The 25,915-nt window shown below is 41.0% G+C and overlaps 1 protein-coding gene and 1 non-coding gene across 2 annotated transcripts in view; one reads left to right on the top strand and one right to left on the bottom strand.

Moving 5' to 3' along the window:
• ATP9B (ATPase phospholipid transporting 9B (putative)) overlaps positions 1–23,954 on the bottom strand; it is a gene marked incomplete at its 3' end in the record, with an annotated part of 78,688 nt that extends 54,734 nt beyond the window's left edge. The window contains 2 exon segments of the mRNA XM_045164059.1: positions 9,740–9,913; positions 23,718–23,954. Coding sequence (XP_045019994.1) covers positions 9,740–9,913; positions 23,718–23,839 — 296 coding nt within the window.
• LOC112581477 lies at positions 597–703 on the top strand. The gene has a single exon (XR_003106060.1). It is a non-coding gene; the product is annotated as a U6 spliceosomal RNA (small nuclear RNA).
• Positions 23,955–25,915: the final 1,961 nt, after the last annotated feature.

Here is a 25,915-nt window from a genome sequence, read left to right as displayed (position 1 = left end):
TTCTGAAAGGATACCAACATTTTATGGACTATTCAAATGGTAATAAAAGCTTGACTCTATTTTCATATAGTTACCTTCACCTATGAGGTACAGATTTTAATTCTAAATCTACCCTTGTTGCTCCAATAGTGCCAGGGCTCCAGGGATACAAACTCGTCCCCTTCCTGGGACGTCCCCCTCATCTACTCAACCATTATACTTGAGTAGAGCATATAAACCTTCTAGTGGGAGAACTTTTCTTAAAATACTTCAGAAAATGATGAAAAGGTATCAAATTCATCTTTATTAAGCATAAAATAATCATGAATTTAAACTGCAGTATTAACAATTCAGTTTAAAATTTCCAAAATGTAGAGAAAGACTCACAATGGTTTATTTAGGAAGGGAAGTTGAAGACAAGGATAGAACAATAGACCCACCAACCAGGAGGAGGCAGACACGCCTAACTTCACTCTGAAAAAGTAAACATGACAATGCCAGTCTTAGAAGGCATGACAATGAAATGAGGGTGACATAACTGGACTCAGGTCAAATTCACTGCAGGTCTTCCCTCTACTCCAATCATTCTGAGGTGATTCTTTAAACATCACTTTACAGTGCTCGCTTCAGCAGCACACATGCTAAAACTGGAAAGATACAGAAAAGGTCAGCATGGCCCCTGAGTAAGGACAACATGCAGATTCATGAAGCGTACCACATTTAAAAGAGAAAAAAAAAATCACTATCAAACACAGAACACTTAGATGTGCTGTATGAGGGAATACACTAGGTGTTTAAATTGCGATGAGTTTATTCCTCCTGAATATCCACCAGGTTCCTGGCTGTGCTCAGAAAACCTTAGGTCTGGAAGGAGGCACAGAGCTCAGTGCTTCCCTGAGAGAGGCGGGCCTTGTGCCAGGAGCTCATGTGGACCTTGTGATGTCACAGGTGACTTCATAGAGGTTCCCCAACCCCTACTTTTTCACTATTAGTAGCAGAGTGTCATGAATAACTTACTTACATGTTGGAAGTCTAGGAACCTTAGTTTTTTTTTATACAGAGTTATAGAGAAAAAATAAACTATTGAATATGTGTTTTTAGCCTTCTGTTTTTAGCTCTCCAACCTTTTAGTTCATTCGTTCAGTCGTGTCCAGCTCTTCGTGACCCTGTGGACTACAGCATGTCAGCCTTCCCTGTCCATCACCAACTCCTGGAGCTAGCTCAAATTCATGTCCATCAAGTCAGTAATGCCATCCAACCATCTTATCCAACCTTACAACACTGTCACAAAAACTTACTGTCTAATAAAGCATCCATTCTCCACATGTGGCTATTTTAGTGTGAATTACTTACTACTTAGTAAAATAAAAGGTCCAGTTCCTCAGTCACACTATCCACATTTCAAGGATTCAACAGCCACCTGTCCAGTGACTAGCATATTGATCACCAGAGATCAAGCATATCCCCAGCATCCCAGGGAAGCCGTGGAGCAGGGCTGGCGGACACAGAACATGCTGCGGGCAGCACGGCAGCTGGGACAATGGTCCTCGGCAGTGTACACTTCAGATACAGGAGAAACCCTCCAGGAATGCATTCAGATGTGAATTTTTTCTTCTGAAACACATAACTATCTAATCTAATGGCTTAATGTGCAAAAAGTCAGACAAGTCTTAAGATGAACAAAGGATAGCCAAGCTCAGTGTTTGAAAAAATAAATATAAAACTGAAAAAATGTGGATTTTCCAGAGTTTATGCTGGTATCAACATGGTCTACCGGTAAAAGGCTCTAACAGGTGTAAAACCACTGTCTTCGTCACACGGCACTGTACACATCGACTAGAATAAACTCCTCAGTATCGACACCACTGTCAGCAGCTCATGAAATTAACATCCCAGTAACTTCCAAACTGTCATGCTCTATAAACTCTAAATTAAATACCAAAGGCTAAAAACACATATTCAACAGTTTATTTTTTCTCAATAATCCTGTATAGAAAAAACTAAGGATCCTAGACTTCCAAAATATAACTAAATTATTCATAACACTCTGCTACTAATAGTGAAAAAGTGGTGGTTAGGGAGTCGTTATAAAGTCCAAGAGATGTCAAAAAGGAGATGGCAAGAGTGAACATCAACATATTAGGAATCAGCAAACTAACATGGACGGGAATGGGTGAATTTAACATTATATCTACTACTGTGGGCAAGAATCCCTTAGAAGAAATGGAGTGACCATCATAGTCAACAAAAGAGCCTGAAATGCAGTACTTGGGTGCAATCTCAAAAGCGACAGAGTGATCTCTGTTTGTTTCCAAGGCAAACCATTCAATATCACGGTAATCCCAAGTCTATGCCCTGAGCAGTAATGCTGAAGAAGCTGAAGCTGAACAGTTCTATGAGGACCTACAAGACCTTCTAGAACTAACACCCCCAAAAGATGTCCTTTTCATTATAGGGGACTGGAATGCAAAAGTAGGAAGTCAAGAAACACCTGAAGTAACAGGCAAATTTGGCCTTGGAGTACAAAATGAAGCAGGGTAAAGGCTAATAAAGTTTTACAAGAGAACACACTGTTCATAGGAAACACCCTCTTCCAACAACACAAGAGAAGACTCTACACATGGACATCACCAGACGGTCAATACCGAAATCAGACTAGTTATATTCTTTGCAGCCAAAGATGGAAAAGCTCTATACAGTCAGTAAAAACAAGACTGGGAGCTGACTGTGGCTCAGATCATGAACTCCTTATTGCCAAATTCAGACTTAAATTGAAGAAAGTAGGGAAAACCATTAGACCATTCAGTAATGACCTAAATCAAATCCCCTACGATTATACAGTGGAAGTGAGAAATAAATTCAAGGGATTAGATCTGACAGACAGAGTGCCTGATGAACTGTGGACGGAGGTTCGTGACACTGTACAGGAGATAGGGATCAAGACCATCCCCAAGAAAAAGAAATGCAAAAAAAGCAAAATGGCTGTCTGAGGAGGCCTTACAAAGAGCTGTGAAAAGAAGAGAAGCAAAAAGCAAAGGAGAAAAGGAACAATATACCCATTTGAATGCAAAGTTCCAAAGAAAAGCGAGAAGAGAAAAGAAAGCCTTCTTTAGCAATCAATGAAAAGAAATTGAGGAAAATAACAGAATGGGAAAGACTAAAGATCTCTTCAAGAAAATTAGAGATACCAAGGGAACATTTCATGCAAATATGGGCTCAATAAAGGACAGAAATGGTATGGACCTAAAAGAAGCAGAAGATATTAAGAAGAGGTGGCAAGAATACATAGAAGAACTATACAAAAAAGATCCTCATGACCCAGATAATCACGATGGTATGATCACTCACCTAGAGCCAGACATCTAGGAATATGAAATCAAGTTGGCCTTAGAAAGCATCACTAAGAACAAAGCTAGTGGAGGTGATGAATTCCAGTTGAGCTATTTCAAATCCTGAAAGATGATGCCATGAAAGTGCTGCACTCAATATGCCAGCAAATTTGGAAAACTCAGTAGTGGCCACAGGACTGGAAAAGGTCAGTTTTCATTCCAACCCCAGAGAATGGCAGTCCCAAAGAATGTTCAAACTACTACACAATTGCACTCATCTCACATGCTAGTAAAGTGATGCTCAAAATTCTCCAAGCCAGGCTTCAGCAATACATGAACCATGAACTTCCAGATGTTCAAGCTGGTTTTAGAAAAGGCAGAGGAACCAGAGATCAAATTGCCAACATCTGTTGGATCATCGAAAAAGCAAGAGAGTTTCAGAAAAACATCTATTTTTGCTTTATTGACTATGCCAAAGCCTTTGACTGTGTGGATCACCACAAACTGTGGAAAATTCTTAAAGAGATGGGAATACTAGACCACCTGAACTGCCTGTTGAGAAACCTGTATGCAGGTCAGGAAGCAACAGTTAGAACTGGACATGGAACAACAGACTGGTTCCAAATAGGGAAAGGAGTACGTCAAGGCTATATATTGTCATCCTGCTTATTTAACTTATATGCAGAGTACATCATGAGAAACGCTGGGCTGGATGAAGCACAAGCTGGAATCAAGACTGCCAGGAGAAATATTAATAACCTCAGATATGCAGATGACACCACTCTTATGGCAGAAAGCGAAGAACTAAAGAGCCTCTTGAAAGTGAAAGAGAAGAGTGAAAAAGTTGGCTTAAAGCCCAATATTCAGAAAATGAAGATCATGACATCTGGTCCCATCACTTCATGACAAATATATGTAACAGTGGAAACAGTGAGAGACTTTATATTTGGGGTCCAAAATCACTGCAAATGGTGACTGCAGCCATGAAATGAAAAGAGGCCTACTCCTTGGAAGAAAAGTTATGACCAACCTAGACAGCATATTAAAAAGCAGAGACATTACTTTGCCAACAAAGATCCATCTAGTCAAGGCTAAGGTTTTTCAAATAGTCATGTATGGATGTGATAGTTGGGCTATAAAGAAAGCTGAGTGCCAAAGAATTGATGCTTTTGAACTGTGGTGTTGGAGAAGACTCTTGAGAGTCCCTTGGACTGCAAGGAGATCCAACCAGTCCATCCTAGAGGAAATCAGTCCTGAATATTCATTGGAAGGACTGATGCTGAAACTCCAATATTTTGGCCACCTGATGCGAAGAACTGATTCTTTTAAAAAGACCCTGATACTGGGAAAGATTGAAAGTGGGAGGAGAAGGGGATGACAGAGGCTGAGACGGCTGGATGGCATCACTGACTCAATGGACATGAGTTTGAGTAAACTCCGGGAGCTGGTGATGGACAGGGAGGCCTGGCGTGCTGCAGTCCATAGGGTCACAAAGAGTCGGACATGACTGAGTGACTGAACTGAACTGATGAAGTCCAGTGGCGTCGCCAAGATTAAATAAGTGGACAAAAGCCTGGGGTGCTACCAGAACTGCCACTGGATTATGCAGACAGAAGACAGCGAGAGAGACAGGTGCTACCAAGTAAAGAACATACTTGTAATCAAAAAGTACATGTAAGTCTTAGGGAGTTGTAGAGCTAAGGCAGAAGGCAAACATGAGCAATTTTTGAAGGCAAAGAAACAAGAGTAGAATACACTGGTAAATACTGGTGAGTGAGAAGGAGCAGCAGAGAGCTGCCCCTGGAACAAGTCAGGAGCCTGCACCCAGAACAAGGGCAGGGGCCCAGAAGGCTACCTCAATGACTCATCACTCTGAAGACATTTTCCCATTTATATGCAAATTGAAACTAAATTCAGTAATGCACAAAGTATCCTTTTTACTTAAAAACACTTTAGGATTAGTAACTTTTCACAGATGCCTCTACAATCAAAGTAGTACTCCAATATTAAATAAAGTATCTACATACCAAGATCCCATCTTCTAAAATTTTAAGTGACCATAATTAGGTAACTTCCAATATTTAGAGCTTCCTAAATAAACAAATAAATATTCCATCCATCAAGTATCTTCAGTCACCAATCCAGAAGCAATCAGGCACTCGCGTCCTCCTGAAAGATCTGCATTTTCCCACGCTTTTGCACTCCAAACGTGCTGCAGGTTAACTGAGAGGGTAGAGGCCATTGAGATCCAGGAATAATCCCAGCATTTGATACAGGCCCCTTCATATGGAAATGCTACTCAGGGCTCCACTTTCATGGGACAAAGTGATTTTTGATAGGGAGTGAAATGTAAATCTCCTGAGAAAGACATTACTGCTCCACTTCCACCCCCAGAACTACATAGCTGAATGCATCACAATAACTCATGTGGAGGACACTCAAACGTTTAGAAGACATATCACAGAAAAAATTTTCAGAATCAAATTTGTCAGAGTTGGAATTTTTGCCAAATAATAAAAATGAGAAGGCAGATCTTAAGCCATGAAGAAATTAAAGCCGACTTAATTCCTGAAAAAGAACAATTTTAAAGTAAGCCTTACTATTCACAGAATCTACAAGTAATTGAAATCTACACAGAAATATCTAGAGCTCACTAATATTATTTGCTACCTTTACTACAATATTCACTAACATTTTATTCTGCAATTAAACTAATTTTACACAACTTCTACTTTTTGATCCACCACCTAATAATTTTAGTAACACAATTTTATATTGTCTTGTCATTGTGTTAGTTACTCAGTTGTGTCCAACTCTTTGCGACCCATGGACTGTAGCCTGCCAGGCTCCGCTATCCATGGAATTCCCCAGGCAAGAATACTGGAGTGGGGAGCCATTTCCTTCTCCAGGGGATCTTCCCAAGCCAGGGATCAAACCCAGGTCTCCTGCATTGCAGGTAGATTCTTTACCATCTGAGCTACCAGGGAAGTTATAATCCCTGGTATTTAGTAAATAAAAAGGTTAACGAATATTCAAAACTGGAAATCTATAAGAAATAAAGAAAATAAAACCAATGTAAGTTGCTAACTGTAAACTCTGTCCTGTAAGGTAGTTTTAATTTCTGTAACGATTTCTTGGTGCAGCAGGTGTCTCCTGAACACAAAGTGTGGCCACGTCTCAGGTCACTCTGGTCCACATGGAAAGAGACACTCATGAGTAAAGCCGCCACGATGGCTCAGTCAGCTGTGCCCACTCGATCACCATTTCTTAAGATAAAGACTTTACACACATGTCGAGTGTATGTTACTCAGCTGTTTTAATTTCCCCAAAACATGGGTGTTTTTGCTGCTAACATCTATATTTTCAAATATATCTTCAGTAAGAAAAGGAATACTAAAAATGAAATCCCGAATGTGCCTATGTTCCATTTGGTAAAAACAAAACCCTGTAAGAGACCAAAAATAACTCAACAGTATACTCAGTGTTGTTAATGCTCACAATTCCTGGCAAATGTCTTACCGGGACAGATAAGTCGCCACTTCTACAGCACAGGCCTCCTTCGTGGAGCCCACACTGCAGGCACGAGGCCACACTGTATCCTCACAGCTGCCTGTCTGTCCGTGCCTGCCCCCACGCCCTCAGTCTTCAGAAACACTGTCACCCAGGGATCGTCCACGCACAACAGATGCTCATTTCCACTGCAGGATTCCTTTGGGGGGTGTTCTCTAGTGGCAGATGGCAAATCCGGACCTACTGCAAGGAGACCACAAGGCCCAGTCCTGGCACTTCTCCCAGTCCATGGAGCAAAGAGGGAGGAAGGGCTTTGGCTCGTCAAGTCAGACTCTTCTTCAACCCCTAGCTTTCCCTTTAACTCTCATGACAGGGACTCTTCCAGTTCTTGGCTTCAGCCATGGTGAGAACGTGCACCTCAGATGGCACTATGGGGTCAAGTCCGACTCCTTTCTCCACCCCACACTAATGAAGAACACATGTCACACCATCAGACAGTTCCACCCAAACCCATCCACTGCAGCTGTCTCCTCAACCGACAACACTGGCCCCCATTCCCAGCGTAACCACCGCCTCGCTTCCACAGCTGGTGTTGTAATGGCCAAGCCTCTCCCTGATGGACAAACAGTAATAGAATTATGCTAGGTTTGATACAAATGCATGATTATTGATCTTCCTTTGTTGATTACTGATGATCTCTACCAAAGCATGACCAACTTTCTCTTGTTTTTAGCCCTCATCTGTATCACAGACAGCTTCTAACTTAAATGAACTAATGTTCCCAATCAAGGATAAAAGTCATCTTCTCCAACATGATTTCACTGTTCCTCCCTTATTTTTTCTGCTGCCTAAAAAAAAGGAGTATAAGCCTTCCTTTCCAAAACTGTCCTTTTCCCCAAGGTACCCACCCCTCCTTTCCCTGTCATAGGCCTATGCCACACGCCTACTGATGCTTTTAGGAAAGTCATCGTTGAGGGGCTTCCACTATCACAATAATTACAACAACGCTCAACCTCTATCTCTAGACCCTGCTTCTGGTTCTGACACAACTGTCTTAGACCAATCCAGTTCAAAACATTTATAAAAGGTACCACAGGTACTTCACACTAGTGAGAAGGGCCATCATTAAAAAGTCTATAAATAATAAATGCTGGAGGGCATGTGGAGAAAAAGGAACCTACACTGCTGGTAGGAATGTAAATCGGTACATCCACTAGGGAGAACAGTATACTGAAAGTCGCTCAGTCGTGTCTGACTCTACGACCCCATGGACTGTGGCCCACCAGGTTCCTCTGTCCAAGGAATTCTCCAGGCAAGGGCACTGGAGTGGACTGCCATTCCCTTCTCCAGGGGATCTTTCCAACCCAGGGATCATGCCCAGGTACCCTGCACCGTGGACAGATTCTTCATTGTTTGAGCCGCTAGAGACGCTCAGGGAGAACAGTATGGAACTGCAGGCAGATTCTTTACCATCTGAGCCGCCAGAGATGCTCAGGGAGAACAGTTATGGAAGTTCCTTAAAAACTACTATCACCATATGATCCAGCAGTCTCATTCCTGGGCGTGTATCTGGAGAAAACTCTAATTCGGAAAGACACATGCACACCAATGTTCACTGCAGCACTGTTTACAACAGCAAAGACATGGGAGCAACCAAAGTGTCCACTGACAGAGGGATGGATAAAGATGTGGGACATATATACAATGAAATATTACTCAGCCATAAAAAAGGATGAAATAATACCATCTGTAGCAACATGAATGGACCTAGAGATTATCATACTAAGTGAAGTCAGTCAGGGAGAGACAAATATCATGCGATAGTGCATATATGCAAAAGCTGAACAATGATGCAAATGAACTTATTTACAAAACAGAATCACAGATATAGAAGACAAACTTAAGGTTACCAAAGAGGATGGCAGGGGTTGGCAAGGAAGGGGGTAAATTAGGAGTTTGGGATAAACATATACATACTACTATATATAAAACAGATAAACAACAAGAATACAACACAGGGAACTATATTCAATACCTTATAGTAACCTATAATAAAAAAATCTGAAAAAATACATATGTTTAACTGAAAAAACAAAAATACTAACAAGGAAGTATATAGGAAGATGTGTGTAGCTGCGTGCAAATACTAGGCTATTTTATGTAAGAGACTTGTGCATCCATTGATTGGTAACTGCAGGGCTCCTAGAGGGCTTCCCTGGAGGCTCAGACGGTAAACACAACACAGGAGACCTGGGTTTGATCCCTGGGTCAGGAAGATCCCCTGCAGAAGGGAATGGCTATCCACTCCAGTATTCTTCCCTGGAGGAATCCATGAACAGAGGAGCCTGGTGGGCTACAGACCAGGGTCGAAAAGAGTTGGACACCTGTGAGTGATTATCACTCTCACTTTTCAGGGGTCCTAGAACCAATCCTCCACAGAGGCCATGGGTACGTATAAAATTATAGATGGAAAAGAAAGGAACACAATTTATAAGTATCAATTTACAAATATCAATACAGTGACAAAAATCAATTCTACCATATATTAATTACAGAGTCACTGTCTCCATCTTTTAAAGTGTTAGTCACTCAGTCGTGTCCAACATTTCACGATCCCATGCACTGGGGCTTGCCAGGCTCCTCTATCCATGGAATCCTCCAGGCAAGAATACTGGAGTGGGTTGCCATTTCCTTCTCCAGGGTTTAAACATTAACTCATCTGACAATAAAAGTGAATTTGGCTTTCTGTCCCTTTTGGATTAGCACTGTTTGGTTTTGACTAAGGTTATTTACACTGTCCAGGATGTCATTTAGAGTGGCTTCTTTAGTTTGACATGGAAACAAATGTGCTGAGAAGCTAAGCTTATAAATAACAATGTAACCTCGCTGAGCAGGAGGTTAGGCAGCGAAGGGAGACAAACCTGGTACAGAGGAACTTCCATCCCCCGCAGACAAACCACTCCAGGCCTCTCTTTCTTCGCGTGGTCCTAGCTCGTGGTAAAGTGTGGTAATCACTTTCGTCGTTCTCAAAGCCCTCTTCAGACATCATCAGTGGCATTTCATCCAAGTGGGCAGACTCATCCTCCAGCTGGTACCTGGAGAGAGGAAAGATCAGAGCACTGAGGTGGGGCAAGCTGTCTCCTGTCTACAGTAAGGGTTTCACTCAGGGTAAGAGCTGGCCCAGTTCTACTAATTACACTTTTCTTTTCTCCTCATACTAAGTTACATGAACCAAGAACATCCAGATGTACAAACTGGATTTAGATAGAAAAGGCAGAGGAACCAGAGGTCAAATTGCCAACATCTGCTGGATCACAGAAAAGCAAGGGAACTCCAAAAAATATCTACTTTTGCTTCATTGACTACACTGAAGCCTTTGATTGTGTGAACACAACAAACTGTGGAAAAATTCTGAAAAGAGATGGGACTATCAGACCACCTTACCTGTCTCCTGAGAAACCTGTATGCAGGATAAGAAGCAACAGTGAGAACCAGACATGAAACGATGGACTGGTTCAAAACTGGGAAAGGAGTCTGTCAAGGCTTTATACTGTCACCCTGCTTATTTAACTTATACGCTGAGGACATCATGCAAAACGCCAGGCTGGATGACTCACAAGCTGGAATCAAGATTTCCGAGAGAAATAGCAACATGACTTAGTGACTGAACAACAACAAAAATGCTTAGGTTGTAACTCATATTACCTATGCCTTTTGTTGTTTAGTCACTAAGTTATGTCTAATTATTTGTGACCCATGGACTGCAGCACACCAGGCTTCCCTGCCCTTCACCATCTCCCGGAGCTTGCTCAAACTCATGTCCACTGAGTTGATGATGACATCCAACCATCTCACCCTCTGTTGTTCCCTTCTCCTCCTGTCCTCAATCTTTTCCAGCATCAGGGTCTTTTCCAAAGAGTCAGCTATTTGCATTAGGTGGCCAAAGTACTGGAGCTTCAATTTCAGCATCAGCCCTTCCAATGAATATTCAGGGTTGATTTCCTTCAGGACTGACTGGTTGGATTGCCTTGCTGTCCAAGGATTCTCAAGAGTCATCTCCAACACCACAGTTCAAAAGCATCAATTCTTCGGCACTCAGCCTTCTTTACAGTCCAACACTCTCATCCATACATGACTACTGGAAAAACCATTGTTTTCAGTAGATGGACCTTTGTTGGCAAAGTGATATCTCTGCTTTTTAATATGCTGTTTAGGTTTGTCATAGCTTTTCTTCCAAGGAGTGTCTTTTAATTTCACGGCTGCAGTCACCATCCACAGTGATTTTGGAGCCCAAGAAAATAAAATCTGTTACTGTTTCCCCAACTATTTGCCATAAAGTGATGGGACTGGATGCCATGATCTTAGTTTTTGAATGCTGATTTTAAGCCAGCTTTTTCACTCTCTTCTTTCACCCTCATCAAGAGGCTCTTTAGTTCATCTTTGCTTTCTGCCATTAGAGTGATATTATCAGCCTATGTGAGGTTGTTGATACTTCTCCCACCAATCTTGATTCCAGCTTGTGATCATGCAGCCCAGCGTTTCTCATGATGTACTCCGCATATAAGTTAAATAAGCCCGATGACAATAAATAGCCTTGATGTACTCCTTTGCCAATTTTGAACCAGTCTGTTGTTGCATGTTTGGTTCTAACTGTTGTTTCTTGTCCTGAATACAGGTTTCTCAGAAGACAGGTAAGGTGGTCTGGTATTCCCTTCTCTTTAAGAATTTTTCCAGTTTGTTGTGTCCACATAGTCAAAGGCTTCAGCACAGTCAATAAAACAATAGTATAATTAAAAAAAATTTTTTTTCTATAGTTATTGTTGATAACACCCTGCTCCCTGGCAGCCAAGAAACCACTGGCAGATGGATATTCCCTCATCACTACGCACACCCCCAGCCTGCTAAGCTAATTCCTACAATGCGGTCTTGCCTGAACTTACCATGAGGCCCTTTCCCCTCGTCGTCCTGCTGGCTGCCACAGAGAGAGTCTGCACCCTGACACACAGGGCAAATTCACTCAAGAGAGTGAATATGGGGAGTGGGCTGCTCAACTAGACAGCCAGAATATTGGGGAAAGAACCCCTGAAGGCCTCTTAGACTAGAAGCTCAGGGAAACGGATGGCTGATGTTTACTGAGTCCTTACTATGACCAGGTACAATGTAGGTCTGTAATCTGCATCATCAAAGAAGAACATCTTAAAAGAAACAAGCAACTAGGGGGAATAAATGCAGCGTATAACAGAAAAACGATGCTATATAGGCAGTTCTCCCAAATCGATAAAAAAGCAAATGCCTCAAATGACAGATGAGCAAAGACACTTCACAAAGGAAAAAAAAACAACTCAGAAAATCACGTTCCACCACATTAGGAACTCCAACGCTTTCAACACACACTGGAGTGCCCACTGCGTGCTAGCAGTGTCCCCGCGGGTACAGAAGCAGAGAGGCAACAGAGCCCCTGCGATACACAGCTCAGGGACTCACAGGACACTCAATGGGGAAAGTGCTAGGAAGACAATTAAGGAAGTGAAAAGACTGGAAGTGACAAGACTGGAACTGACAGGAAGGGTTTTCCTGGATCATCAAGGAAGCTGAGTCTCAACAAGTGACACCTGGATGAAAAGCAGCCAACCACACGAAGGTCTAGGAAGGCAGAGAAGGGGCTGTGGAGCTTGGAGGACTGCAGGAGGGGAGAGAGCCAGTGTGGCTGGAGCGAGTGAGCCTCACGGTCTGGGGAACGAAAATGAAGCGCTCAGTGAGCAGAGGAAGGCAATGAAAGGTTTTAAGCCTGGGAATAATTTTCGTTTTCAAAAAGGACTCTTAAAACATGCAAATTAAAATAACTGAAAAAAATTAATTCTTAACATCTGGCATAGCCAACAGTCTTGGATACCCAGGCACTCTTAATTGCTGTAAGAAAGTGAACAACTTTTTGGGAGAATAATTTGTGAAGATGCATCAAAAGCCTTTTTTTTTTTTTTTTATAATGTAATTTAACTTTAACCACAGGTTCTAATTATCTCATGAAAATTAAAAATATATGTAAGATATATCTACAAAGATGATGATCACCATGCTATGCTAGTCACCCAAAACGCATGGAAAAACCTTCATATCAACAATTAAAGCTGCTTAATTCATGATGGAATACCATATCATTACTAAAACCAGGAAGGCAGAAGACCTCTGCTTAAAGCAAATGTCTGGAGAAGCAGCAGTCACTACTGACACCCGTCTTGAACACTTCACTCCCTAATCAAAGGGATACTTGTCTTCACCTCTCATCGAATCCACAAACAGCTCCAATTACTCTCAATTCCACCATGGGATATCCTTAAAGCAAGCCACCTATCACTTTAGATGATTTAGGCAAAAAGTACACAATCTGAAACAGAATTAATATTTTTCCTCTCAAAAATTCCTTTTTCTTACTTCTGTGTAAAAGCACCTCTTTTAAAAGTCAACCAGAAAATGGATATTTATACAAATTGCAATTAAAATTCAAACCACCACTTACAGATATTATAACCTAGTATACAAAATGAGATTTTTAGTCTTTTTCATTAAATTCTTTTAGTGATTATGCTGCATTTTAGCAAAAGTCACAATCTTATCATGTTTAATGCTAGAAAAGCAGTACAATGAGAGTCTGAAAGATAATGAATATAAGCAACATCATGTTTAGTAACCTCAACTTCAGAAAGGGAGCCTTTGAACTGGCAAGCAATTTATTCCATTTCCAAAGCAATTTTCCTATTGTATTGAAAATTTTACCTCAGTATTTAAAAACAATAAGATGATGAATAATGGATTTTTTCAGAGACAAGATAAGCAGAGAATCTTAAGTGTCTTTGTTGCCTGGTGTCATACACACTTAATTGGTTTGTCACTCAAGAAAAATCAACGTTTCCAGCAATTAAGTATAATTCTGGAAACATATTTTTTTAAATGAGTAAAAACAATGTGAACAAAGGACAGAATGGATGATCCCGAACCCAAGAGTCCACTATGCTAAGAACTGACGACAGCTCTCTCCACCGCGGCCAAAGGTTTAAAAAAACCAGGAACTTTCAACAAAACATTCAAGTACTGGAAGGCACATAATTTACATGTATCCAAGTAAAAGTAGGTCAGCACAATAACTATCTTAAACTCACATTTTTATCTTAAGTCCAACAGCCTTATTGTTTCCATTTTGATGAGAAACATTTCTGAGAAGTCAACTGATATTAAAGGGAGAAAAACACTTAAAATATGCTTACTGCTTAAACCTTCTTTAAGAAAAATAAACACTCCCTCTCTGCCTACATGTTAATAAAGCAGAAAAACAAGGCAATGAAATGCTATAAAAAATGTATATTTTCTTCATCAAGTACAGCTTCCAAGTTCAACTGTGTTGTGATGAGTCATTAATAAGCAGCAAAACTGTATGAACTAGTGAGAAATTAGAACTCCTTCCCTCCTACAACAGCAGAGGAGATGAACAGGGGAATAGTTTTAAAAAACAAAAAAAATTAAAGGACAGTGCTGGAGCAGCATGCCTTGACATCAGGAGCAAAAACAAACAACAAGGACAATAGTCAGGCTTTACTGACCTATGATTCCTCTTATAGAATGTTCTATAAAAACTGAACACCAATTTCTTGAATAAGAAATTACACCAACACTATACATATATTGAGACAAACTTCTGAATTAGTTAATGGTGCATGCATGCTAAGTCACTTCAGTCATGTAACTCTTTGCGACCCCCTATAGCCCATCAGGCTCCTCGGTCTATGGGAATCTCCAGACAAGAATACTGGGTTGAGTTGCCATTTCCTCCTCCAGGGGATCTTCCTGACCCAGGGATTGAACCCATGTTTCTGTCTCCTACATTGGCAGGCGAACTCTTTACCACTAGCCTCCAGAGTTAATGGTACAATATTTAATGTATGTAAATGCCAATCCAGAAATTTACAGACAAGCAGGCCAGTTAAGCTAAGGACACATACTCCAGCTGCCCAAAAGGTGCTATTCCAATCACCAACTCTATCTTCATGCTAATACTGTCAGTTTAGAAAGTTAAGCAAAATATTTCTATTTTGGTTAAGTATAAAGAATTTTATAAACTTGCATGAAATAGTTCTTTTAAAGGAAATGCTATGTATTATAAGAATATGTCTCTGATTCCAAGGAATCCTGGACCTGGGTACTTTGATAAATGCTATCTTAAGAATCATTCTGTACTTTAAAAAAAGCTTTTAATTACAGACCATCACAGAAAAGGAAAACAGTAAAATATCTATTATCATAATAATTGTAAAATTTTTTAGATTCAGAGAAAAATGTGTGTAGACACTCAATGAGAAAACTAACACTGAAAAAAAAATTGTATTTCCTCTACCAAGAAACACACTAATATTTTAGAGATAATCAGACAATAGCCATCTGTTCTCAGCATGAAAAGAGACTGATAAAACAGAAGACTTAAATAAGGTGTGAGTGTGTGTGTGTGTGTGTGTGTGTGTGTGTGTGTATGTGTTAGTTGCTTAGTCGTGTCCGACTGTTTGCAATCCCATAGACTGTAGCCCACCAGGACCCTCTGTCCATGGGATTCTCCAGGCAAGAACCCTGGAGTGGGTTGCCATTTCCTTCTCCAAAAGGAACTACAGAAAGAAAGAAAGTGAAGTCGCTCAGTCGTGTCCGACTCTTTGTGACCCCATGGACTGTAGCTTATCAGGCCCCTCCATCCATGGAATTTTCCAGGTAAAAGTACTGGAGTGGGTTGCCATTTCCTTCTCAATTAAATAAGGTCCACAGCTTTAGAGCACAACACCAACTGTTGTCCAGTTGGTGTTGTCCAGGATACAATCAAAATCACTCATACCAAAACCCAATAAACCTCAACCTGAATGAGAAGAGACTCAAAAGATACTAACATGAAAAAGATTCAGATGCTGAAATTATCTAACAGGAGTTTTAAAACATTCATCATCGAAGTGTTTCAATGGGCAATACAAACATGCTTGAAACATAAAAAAAAATTAGAAAAACTAAGCAAAGAAACAGCTAATATGAATTAGAATCAACTGGAAATTTTGAAACTAGAAAAAAAATAAGACTTAAAAACTGAATGGACAGGCTCAGCAGCAGAATGAAGGAGACAGAGAAAAAAATCAATGAGCTTGAAGATGGAACAACAGAAATCACCCAATCTCAACAGAAAATGAACAGAACTCATGACCAAGTGGGACTAAAAGAAAAGCTCTCACAAGATGTCACTAGAGTATCAGCAGAAGAGATGAAAGATTGTCCAAATATAAGTATTCAAATAAATAAATGCTGAAAACTTCTAACTGACAAAAGATTCAAGAAACTAAGTGAAACAGTATAAACTCAAATCTGTGCTAAGGCCCATAAAAAAATCAAACTACTGAAAACCAAAGACAAAGCTTGGAATTAGTGAGAAATATTGTACCTACAATGGAAATCATTCCAATGACATCAGATTTCTCATCAGAAATCATGGAACCCAAAAAGAAGTGACATAACATTTTTCAAGTGCTGAGAGAACTGTCAACCTGAAACTGCATATATGATGAAAATATCCTTACAGAATGAAGGGGAAATAAAACATCCTCAGATGAAGAAAAACTAAGAGATTTGTTTTCGGCAGACCCATCCTCAAAGTATAGCCAAGGAATTCTTAAAACAGAACAGAAACAAGAAAATAGTTTTGGTATACCAGGAAATAAGAGAACAACAGAAGTAGCAAAAATATTATAATAACTGTCCCTCTCCTCTTATGTTTTCTAAATTATGTTTGAGAGATAAAGCAAAACTTCTAACATTGATGAGCAGTTCTAATTGTATGTAAGGGAAATACATAACTACTTTCGTATATGTAAAACTTACATATAATTTTACAAGACACAAGCATAACTCAGAGATACTGTAGGTTCAGTTCCAGACCACTGGAATAAAGCAAATATGGTAATAAAGTGAGTCAAATAAATATTTTGGTTTTCTGGTACATATAAAAGTTATGTTCACAATGTACTGAAGTCTACCAAGTGTGCAATAGCATTATGTATTAAAAAAAGTACATGCCTTAACTGAAAAATAGTTTATTGCTTAAAAATGCTAACCATGAACTGACAATGCAGGGTTGCCACAAACCTTCAATTTGTAAAAAAAAAAAAAAAAACAAAAAACAAACCACAATCCTGCAAAGCACAATAAAACAAGGTATGCCCATAGTTACATTACCAGTGGTGGGAATAAAAGGATGTAAGGTATACACTTTACTTTTTATTTTATTATACACTTTACTCAAATTGATGAAGTATCAACAGGAGTATACGGTGATGAGTTATGTATGTGTAATATAACATGTAGAACTACTGCTACACAGTGTTTATACAAAGAGACCCCATGTAAAACACCACAAGTAAATCAAAATGGAATTCTAAAAAATGCTCAAGTGACTGTTAAAAAAGGCAGGAAAAAGAAAAGAGAGAAACAAAAGACAGAAAACAGAAAGGAAAATGGCAGGTGTAAGCCCTAACTGATCAATCACTACACTGAATGTAAATGTTCTAAATGCATCAGCCTAAGGACACACAATGGCAGAGTGGATAAAAAGTATAACCAACCACATATCAACGAAGAGAAACTCACTTTACTAAAAGCAGGTTGAAAGTAAAAGGATGGAAAATTATGTGCCAGGCAAACATCAATCCAAAGAAAGCAGGAGTGGCTATAATAATGTCAGTAAAGCAAACATCAGAGCAAAAAAGTTACTAGCTACAGACAGGGAAATTTCATAATAATAAAAATGTCAGTCCATCAAGAATATAAGCAATTTCAACATGAATGCACCAAAAATAGACCTGCAAAATATGTGAAGCAAAAACTGATAAAACTACAAGGAGAGACAGACAAATCCATGATTACAGTTAAGAGACTTCAACTATCCACTCTCAGCAACCAGACAGTAAACCAGCAAGGAGAGAAGAACTCAGCACCATTAACGAACAGGATCTAACTGCATTTCAGGACATTTCACCCAACAACAGCGCAAAGTACTTTCTTTTCAAGAGCCCCAGGATTTCTACTGATATAGATCATATCCTCAGTCACAAAACAAACTGCACCAAATTTAGAATAATTGAAATCATACAAATTGTGTTCTTTGATCACACACAAAAAAATCATGCTAGAAGATAACAGTAAATTTTCCAAATTCACTTCTACACAATCCACTGGTCAGAGAGGATGTCTCAGAGAAAATCAAAACACAAGAATTTGTTGGACACAGGTAAGTCAGTGCCAAGAGGGAAATTTACAGCAATAAGTATTTACATTAAAAAAGAAGAAAAGTCTCTAATTAATAATCCAAGATCTCACCTTAAGAAATGAGAAGAGAAAAATGAATATAATGTAAACAAAGAAATTAATGAAGTTGGAAAAAGAAAACTAGTAAAACATAAGTAAAGTAAAAGATGGATCTTTGAAAAGATCAAATCTCTAGCAAGAATGGACAACAACAACAACAAAAGTGAAGGCACAAACCACCAACATCTGAATGAAATAACAGCAAAAAGAAAATAGGGGACTACTACAAACAAGTCTATACACATAAATACAGCAACTTAGCTAAAATGAACCGACTGGTCATGAGCACAAACTATCACCATTCACCAAATATAAAACAGATCCTTTGAATAGCTCAATAACTATTAAAAAAACTGAATTTTAAATTGAAACACCCTAAAAAGAAATCTCTAGGTCCAGATGGTTTCACTGGAAAATTCTACCAAACATTTAAATAAGTAACACCAACTTTACAAAATGTCTTCCAGAAAGGGAAAGAGAAGAAAACACTTCCCCACTCATCTCATGGGGCCAGGAATCAGGGTAAAGTCTGGCCATCACTGCCACTCTACTCATGGAATTTAAGGTCTAATGAGAAGATGAGCAATTAGTCAAGTGCACTCTGTGCTGTGAGGGGAAGCAGAGTGCTGTACGAGCCTGGCAGGAGCATCTTGTTCTGTTCTGGCTAGGGTTGAAATCAAGGAAGGTATTAGAAGGCCACCTGATGTGAAGAACTGACTCATTGGAAAAGACCCTGATGCTGGGAAAGATTGAAGGTGGGAGGAGAAGGGGGCGACAGAGGATGAGATGGTTGGATGGCATCACCGATGTGATGGACATGAGTTTGAGCAAACTCTGGGAGTTGGTGATGGACAGGGAAGACTGGCATGCTGCAGTCCATGGGGTCACAAAGAGTCAGACACAACTGAGTGACTGAACTGAACTGAATTAGAAGTCAAGTCATTTCAGATGTTGACACAAGTCAGGAATACAGTCACTGTAATAACGGAGATTTGTAAATACAAGAAATAGTTAAAAGAGTACAAAGTAACTGCCAGTGGAATGAGAGGCTGGGGAGAAGGTGACTGGTAGAGAGCAACAGTGACTATCATAAGCCTTTCACCACCAGTTAACTTTTTAAAGTATACATAAATGTCACCATGATAAAATACAACCAAAACCAACCTCACAAAATAATACAGCAATACAACTTTTAAGTCACAATCCATTTCTCTCTGTTCATCTTCCCTAAAAACAACTATCAATCAATACAAACCCTGGAAATAAAGCAAGAGCCAACCAGGAGAGCTCTGGAGGGTGGTGAGAATGCAGCAATGAGAGGAAGAGAGCTGGGAGGACTGGGGACCCAGAACCAGAGGAACACAATGGGAGGACACCTTATGAGACCCCACCCAACAGAAGGACACAGGCCCAGCACAGCCTACTCCATCCTAGCAAGAAAAGGCAGCCCAGGAAGGCCCTCACTCCCCTGAAAGTCCACCACCAGCAAGACAAGACTGACAAGCGGCCTTAGGAGGTAGTGTCCCACCCCACCAGCCTGAGACTCCCACATCCCACCCAGGGACACAGGGGCATCCAAGTGGCACTGGTTAGGGCCCCTGCCACAAAAAGAGGTTAGAGGCCTCAGACATCAAGGCCTTCCTTGATGTCTCCACATCCCGTGAGCCTGAGACTCCCCTCTCTCACTGGGGGTGGGGGTGGGAGGGTGGGGTGAGGCCGGGGCAGGCAGCATCAACAAACACAGACAGCCACTCAGGAAATGGCTTCTATCCATGGCCTGAAATTCTTCTCATCTTCCTCAAGATGCCACAGCAGCCAAGGGCATGAGCAAAAACGATTCAGCCACACAGAGCCTCTTGGCCACAGTGGTGCTGAGTCTCCTCTCCCACCAAGACACACCAGGGAAGTCAGGGCGCACAGATGGAGAGGAGACAGCTACAGCCACTGTCCATCCAACACAGTCTCGTCACCCATATGGGATGACACCATCACCTCTCACCAAGAGACCCTGAGCCTGGGGAAATTCCTTCTCCTCGGCAGCATAGAGAGAGACAAGTAAGAGTTCTGGTAGCACGACATAAACCAACAGACCAAAAATCAGCACAGAGGCCCTGTGAATTAAACTGTCGTTGGAACTGAGGCCAACAAAGGCAGGCCAGGACCTATGTGCTAAATCTAAACAGGGTTATCATCTGCTAGAATTAAAGATACCAATATGGCCCGCATTCTCCTAATATAAAAGAAAAAGTATCAAGGAAACAATCAAAAACTATCCATCATCCAAAGAATCAAAACACTGACAATGTGAATTAGAAAAGACAACCAACTGACATCAATCCTAAGATTAACTCAGATACAGAATGGTGTAACAATTATTTCAAGCACCAAACATAAAAATGCTTCAACAATCAATTTCAAATTCTCTTCAAACAAATGGAAATTATAAAACTTAAAAATACAACATTAGAAACAAAACCTCACTGGATGGGATCTATGTGAAAGTGAAAGTCACTTAGTAGAGTGAAAATGACAGATGACAGAATTAGTGAAATTAAGAACAAATAAATAGTATTTACACAGTCTGAACACAGAGAACAGACACTGGGGGAAAAAAGCCTAAAAGAATTAGGTAAAACTAACAAAAGATCCAGCATCTGTATCACTGGAGTCCTGAAAGTGGATAAGAGAGATGTGTGTGTGAAAGAGTGCTTGAAGAAATTATTACTAAAAACTCCCTAAATTTTGTAACACAAAACCCAACAGATTCAAGAAGCTTAGTGGCTACCAAACAAGTTAAACTCAAAGAAATCATACCAAGATACTTCATAATTAAACCTCTGAAAACTAAAGACAAAGAAAAAACTTGAAAGCAGCCAAAGAAAAATGATGCATTACCTATGTAGAAGATCAATTTGAATGACAGCGGACTTCTAATCAGAAACTATGAAAGCTGAACAGAAGTGGAACAAGAGTTTTCAGGTACTAAGATGTATCAACAAGAATTCTCTATCCAATAAAAACTATCTTTCAGAAATAAAGGAGAAATAAAGACATCATAATACGAAATCTTAAGACTGCCTACAGGAAGGTCCTAAAGCAAAAAGGAAATTAAAAAAAAGAGAAACCTGGAACAGCAGGAAGGAAGAAAAAAACGAGCAAAAATATGGGTACGTTCAATAAGCTATCCTTTCATCACAAGTCTTATAAACCATACTTGATAATTTAAACAAAAAGTTTAACACCATCAGATACTCAGGACATGATTTTTTGTGAAGTTAATTTGTGCTTTTATTTGCCAGTCTAATTTAACTATAGTGACCTGCAAACTTTTTTTATCTAAAAAATACATTTTACAATACAATCCAACAAACACACATACATATATAAGAACATGACATTTAAATTGCAGGGGGGGGAAGCGAAGTAAAGGAACCAAAATTTGTGGAAACCAAGTTTCCACAAATCACTCCATATAGTAAATACTGATATAAATACACTACGGTGATACCCAGAGCAAACACTACAAAAACTATACAAAGGTCTACCCTAAAAAACACTATAGCGATATCACAAAAACATTCAAGCAAAAGGAAGGCAAGAAGAGAAATATAAGAAACAGAAAAACAGATTAATAAAGCGGCACACTTAAACACTAATGTATCAATAATCACCTTGAATGGCCTAAATATACCAACCAAAAGACAGAGATTGACAAACTGAATAATGGAAAAACATGATTCAACTGCAACCCACTTCAAATTCAACACAGATAGGTTGAATGCTAATACGATGCAAACATTTATCCACAAAAAGCAGAAGTGGCTACACTAGTCTACTAAAGGAGACTCCAGAGCAAAAAAAGTTACCAGAGACAACAATAAAAGAAATATCTGCCTGAAGACATAGGGATCCTAAATGTATATATACCACATTCAGTGAAGTCCCTCAATCATGTTCGACTCTTTGTGACCCCATGGACTGTAGCCTACTAGGCTCCTCCATCCATGGGATTTTCCAGGCAACAGTACAGGAGTGGGTTACCATTTCCTTCTCCAGGGAATCTACCCGACCCAGGGATTGAACCTGGGTCTCCCACATTGTAGGCAGACGCTTTTACTATCTGAGCCACCAGGGAAGCTTTAAAATGTATAAGGCAAAAACTGGCAGATGAGAACTTTGAGGGAAATCTATTGTGAAAGAGGTGGCACATTTTCAAAAATATCTCCTAAAATCAACTACTTAGAAGACAACTAACACAGTTACTCTTATAGGTAATGACAGGGAAGAAACTCTCCATTTCAGGGCCGAACACTAAAAATGGGCTCCTTACTAACTCCTCCTGTACCCTCAACAATTCTACAAGAAAAAATATTGCCTCCATTTTACAGCAGAGGAAATTAGGGCTTACAGTTTAAGTTACCAAAGATCAAACAGCTAGTATGTAAATGAACCAGGATTCAATTCAGCTCTGTAACATTATAATAAGTACTCTTTTGACTATATAGTGAGAAAGTGAAGTCGCTCAGTCATGTCCGACTCTTTGCGACCCCATGGACTGTAGCCTGCCAGGCTCCTCTGTCCATGGGATTTTCCAGGCAATAGTACTGGAGTGGGTTGCCATTTCCTTCTCTAGGGGATCTTCCCAACCCAAGGATTGAACCCGGGTCTCCCGCGTTGTAGACAGACACTTGACCATCTCAGCCACCGACTATATGGCCTCTCAAACAACACAAACCAAAAATTATTCTAAAACTTGAATCCTGAAGCAACTGGGTACTAAAATCCGTACCTCTTCTGTGTGCTAAAGGCAGATTGCTTCTACAATCCTTCAGAAATAAAAATTTGACAACTATTTCTCCTTTTTATAGGTTTCTTTCCTTAACCATATCATATGTATCATAGAGGTAGTCTTCCCTTTGGGTAAGAAGTTAAATACGAACTAAATCCAACTAGGGTATGAGATTTCCATTTTAAATCAAAGGTCTCAACTTTTAAATTCTACAACTTTAATAACTGTGCTCACATGAAACAATTCAACCTTTCTGAATCTCCGTTTTCCCATTGTTAAAGAGCAAAAAGTCTTGTCAACAAAAGGTACTTTGTAGATATACGTTTAAGTAAAAAGTGTTCTCAAGAACAAACTGAAATGTCTTCACGTGCTCTTCCCTTGTGAACTGACTCCCAACAAGGTCTGCATTTCTAAGCCTGACTAGTTTGTGTCTGCCATCTTCACGATCTTCCGGAGACGCTCAAGTTTCGGAGACTAACAACTGCTAGACGGGCGCCGTGGGACCCATGCTGCCTGCTCTGATAGAGGCAGCAGCCCCCGAACCCGAGACAGCCCCCTCTCTCCGGCGAGCCCGGCCGGGGCGCTCCGGGGCGGGGGACCTCTCGCAGCGCAGACGCCCTGCCCAGGTCCGGGCGCGCCTGGGCGGCCCCTGTCGGGCCGGCGAGGAAGGGCGCCGGGGCGGGAGGCTGGGGCGGCGCCGGGGCGGGAGGCTGGGGCGGCCCCGTCGTTACCTGCTGGGCCTGTCGGCCCCCGGCCCGGGCCCCGCTGAGCTGAAGTAGGCCGCGCGTTTACGGTTGGCCGCGGCCACGGCCGCCGCGCTGCGCACCGGGTACAGAGGGATCTGGTCCGCCATCCTCTGGCCGCCACCTTCCCGCCCCTCCCCGATCCCTATCGGTTCACCGCCTTTCCCCGCCCTCTCCCCTCAGCGCCAACCCGGCTGAGGCACCGCCCGCGCGCCCTGCCCCTCCACCGTGCGTCGAGGCCTGATGGCGTCACCACGTGTCGGGGCCCGATGATGACACCACCGCGAAGGTGAGGCGCGGGGGGCGGAGGCTTCCAAGGCCCCGCCCCCGGCGGGACAGGGCCCGGTGACGTCATTCTGCGGCGAGGGCGCGACAGGGAGGTGGCCGCGTACAGTGGCCCAACTCCGGCGGCGACCAATGACGTCCCTGGGCGGGGAAGGCCCGAGCAGAAGCCGTTTGGTCCAAGCTAGGCGAGAAGCAGGCCTTTCCTGAGCGCTCCTGGGCTGAGGCGCTGACCTGTTGGTCTGGAGTGCGGCGGATGCTGCCCGGCCACTGTGCCCCCCTGAGGAGGCCTTCTTGAGAGCCAGATGGAGGGCACTGAGGGCCTTGCCGCATGAGAACCTGGCCCACCTCCTTAGCGCAGTGTGCAACCTGGGCGCCTCGCCCGTGGGACCGGGTGACGGATGAAGCTGGTGGCCAGCGCCTTTTGCCACAATAGCGTGACACTCTTGAGTGTCCGGTTAGATAACCATCCTCAACAGCTGACACTGTTACACCAACCAACTAGATAACCACTGTCAACAGCAGACACTGTTTACACCAACCGGCTAGATAATGATTTTCAACTGACATTGTTAACACCAACAAGCTGGAACCACTCTCAACCGCTGACGTTGTACTCCAGCTACATAACCACTCCCAACAACCCTAAAGGGTGTAGTTTATTGTCTTACAGGCTTTAACCACTTTTATATATAACCCAGATATCCCACCCTAACATTCCTGTGTTAAATCGCTTCTAAACACATAGGTACTGAAATACTCTGAGCAGCTCTTAATATCTTTCACACCGTATCTTCCCTCTTAATTACTTGAAAAAAAATTTTGTCACATCTTTGTTATATATCTTCATGAAAGTTGTTTTACCTCTCAAAAATTATAATTTAGCAAAAAGAAAGCCAAATTTTCAAATATTGAAGAGCTTCCTTATGTATTTTTAAAAATGGATGACAGGTTATCAAATGGTGGAATTTAAATGCCATTCCATGCACTTGAAAGAGTGATGTCACAGTTCTGTATTTAAATGTAAACACTTACTTAAATGCCAAAGATGCATCATTTGTAATTATCTACACTTACAATAAAAACTTGTCAACACAAACTGTGTGAATGAATACATTTCCAAAATTATTTTAGGGAGTCAAGGAGCAAAATAGAACTTTGAAGATTGTGCCTGGCAGGCTACAGTCTACAGGGCTGCAAAAGAGTTGGACACAACTTAGCAACTAAAGAACAACAAATTGTAGTGATCAGTTAAAAAAAACTACCACCAAAAAATGAATCTTGTAAAAATCCATCTTTAAATAGATCTTTTATAGGACAATTTTAACGTTTATGATTTCTTACTGATGCTTTCTTTGCTTTGCTCTCATGGAACTCTCCCTTGAGAGAAATGCATTCTTTCTCTCAACAGGTGAAAGTCTAAGTGCAGTTGCTCAGTTGTGACCGACTCCCTGTGGCACCATGGACTGTAGCCTACCAGGCTCCTCTGTCCATGGGATATTCCAGGCAAGAGTACTGGAGTAGGTTCTCATTTCCTTCTCCAGGACTCATGGTTAGTGAAGTTAAACAAAAAGTCTCTGTACTGCCACACTCTCTAACATACATCTGGATTCAGAAGATCCCAGCTTCACTAAAACACATCATATTTCATTCCTTGAATAGAAATACATTTTAAAGAAGAATGATTAAGTACCTTTATTATAAAAGAGAAAAATGTAATTACAACAATAAGGTTTTGTGTTTTTTTTTTTTTCAAATCACCACTTAAAGTGAAAATGTTGGTCACTCAGTCCTGTCCAACTCTTTGTGACCCCATGGGCTGTAGCCTGCCAGGCTCCTCTGTCCATGGGATTCTCCAGGCAAGAATACTGGAGTGGGTTGCTATTCCCTTCTACAGGGGGATC

This window comes from Bubalus bubalis, chromosome 22, assembly GCF_019923935.1.
Source record: "Bubalus bubalis isolate 160015118507 breed Murrah chromosome 22, NDDB_SH_1, whole genome shotgun sequence".
NCBI lineage: Eukaryota > Metazoa > Chordata > Mammalia > Artiodactyla > Bovidae > Bubalus > Bubalus bubalis.
The sequence above is the reverse complement of the archived record's forward strand: the minus strand, read 5'-3'. Positions and strand labels throughout refer to the sequence as shown.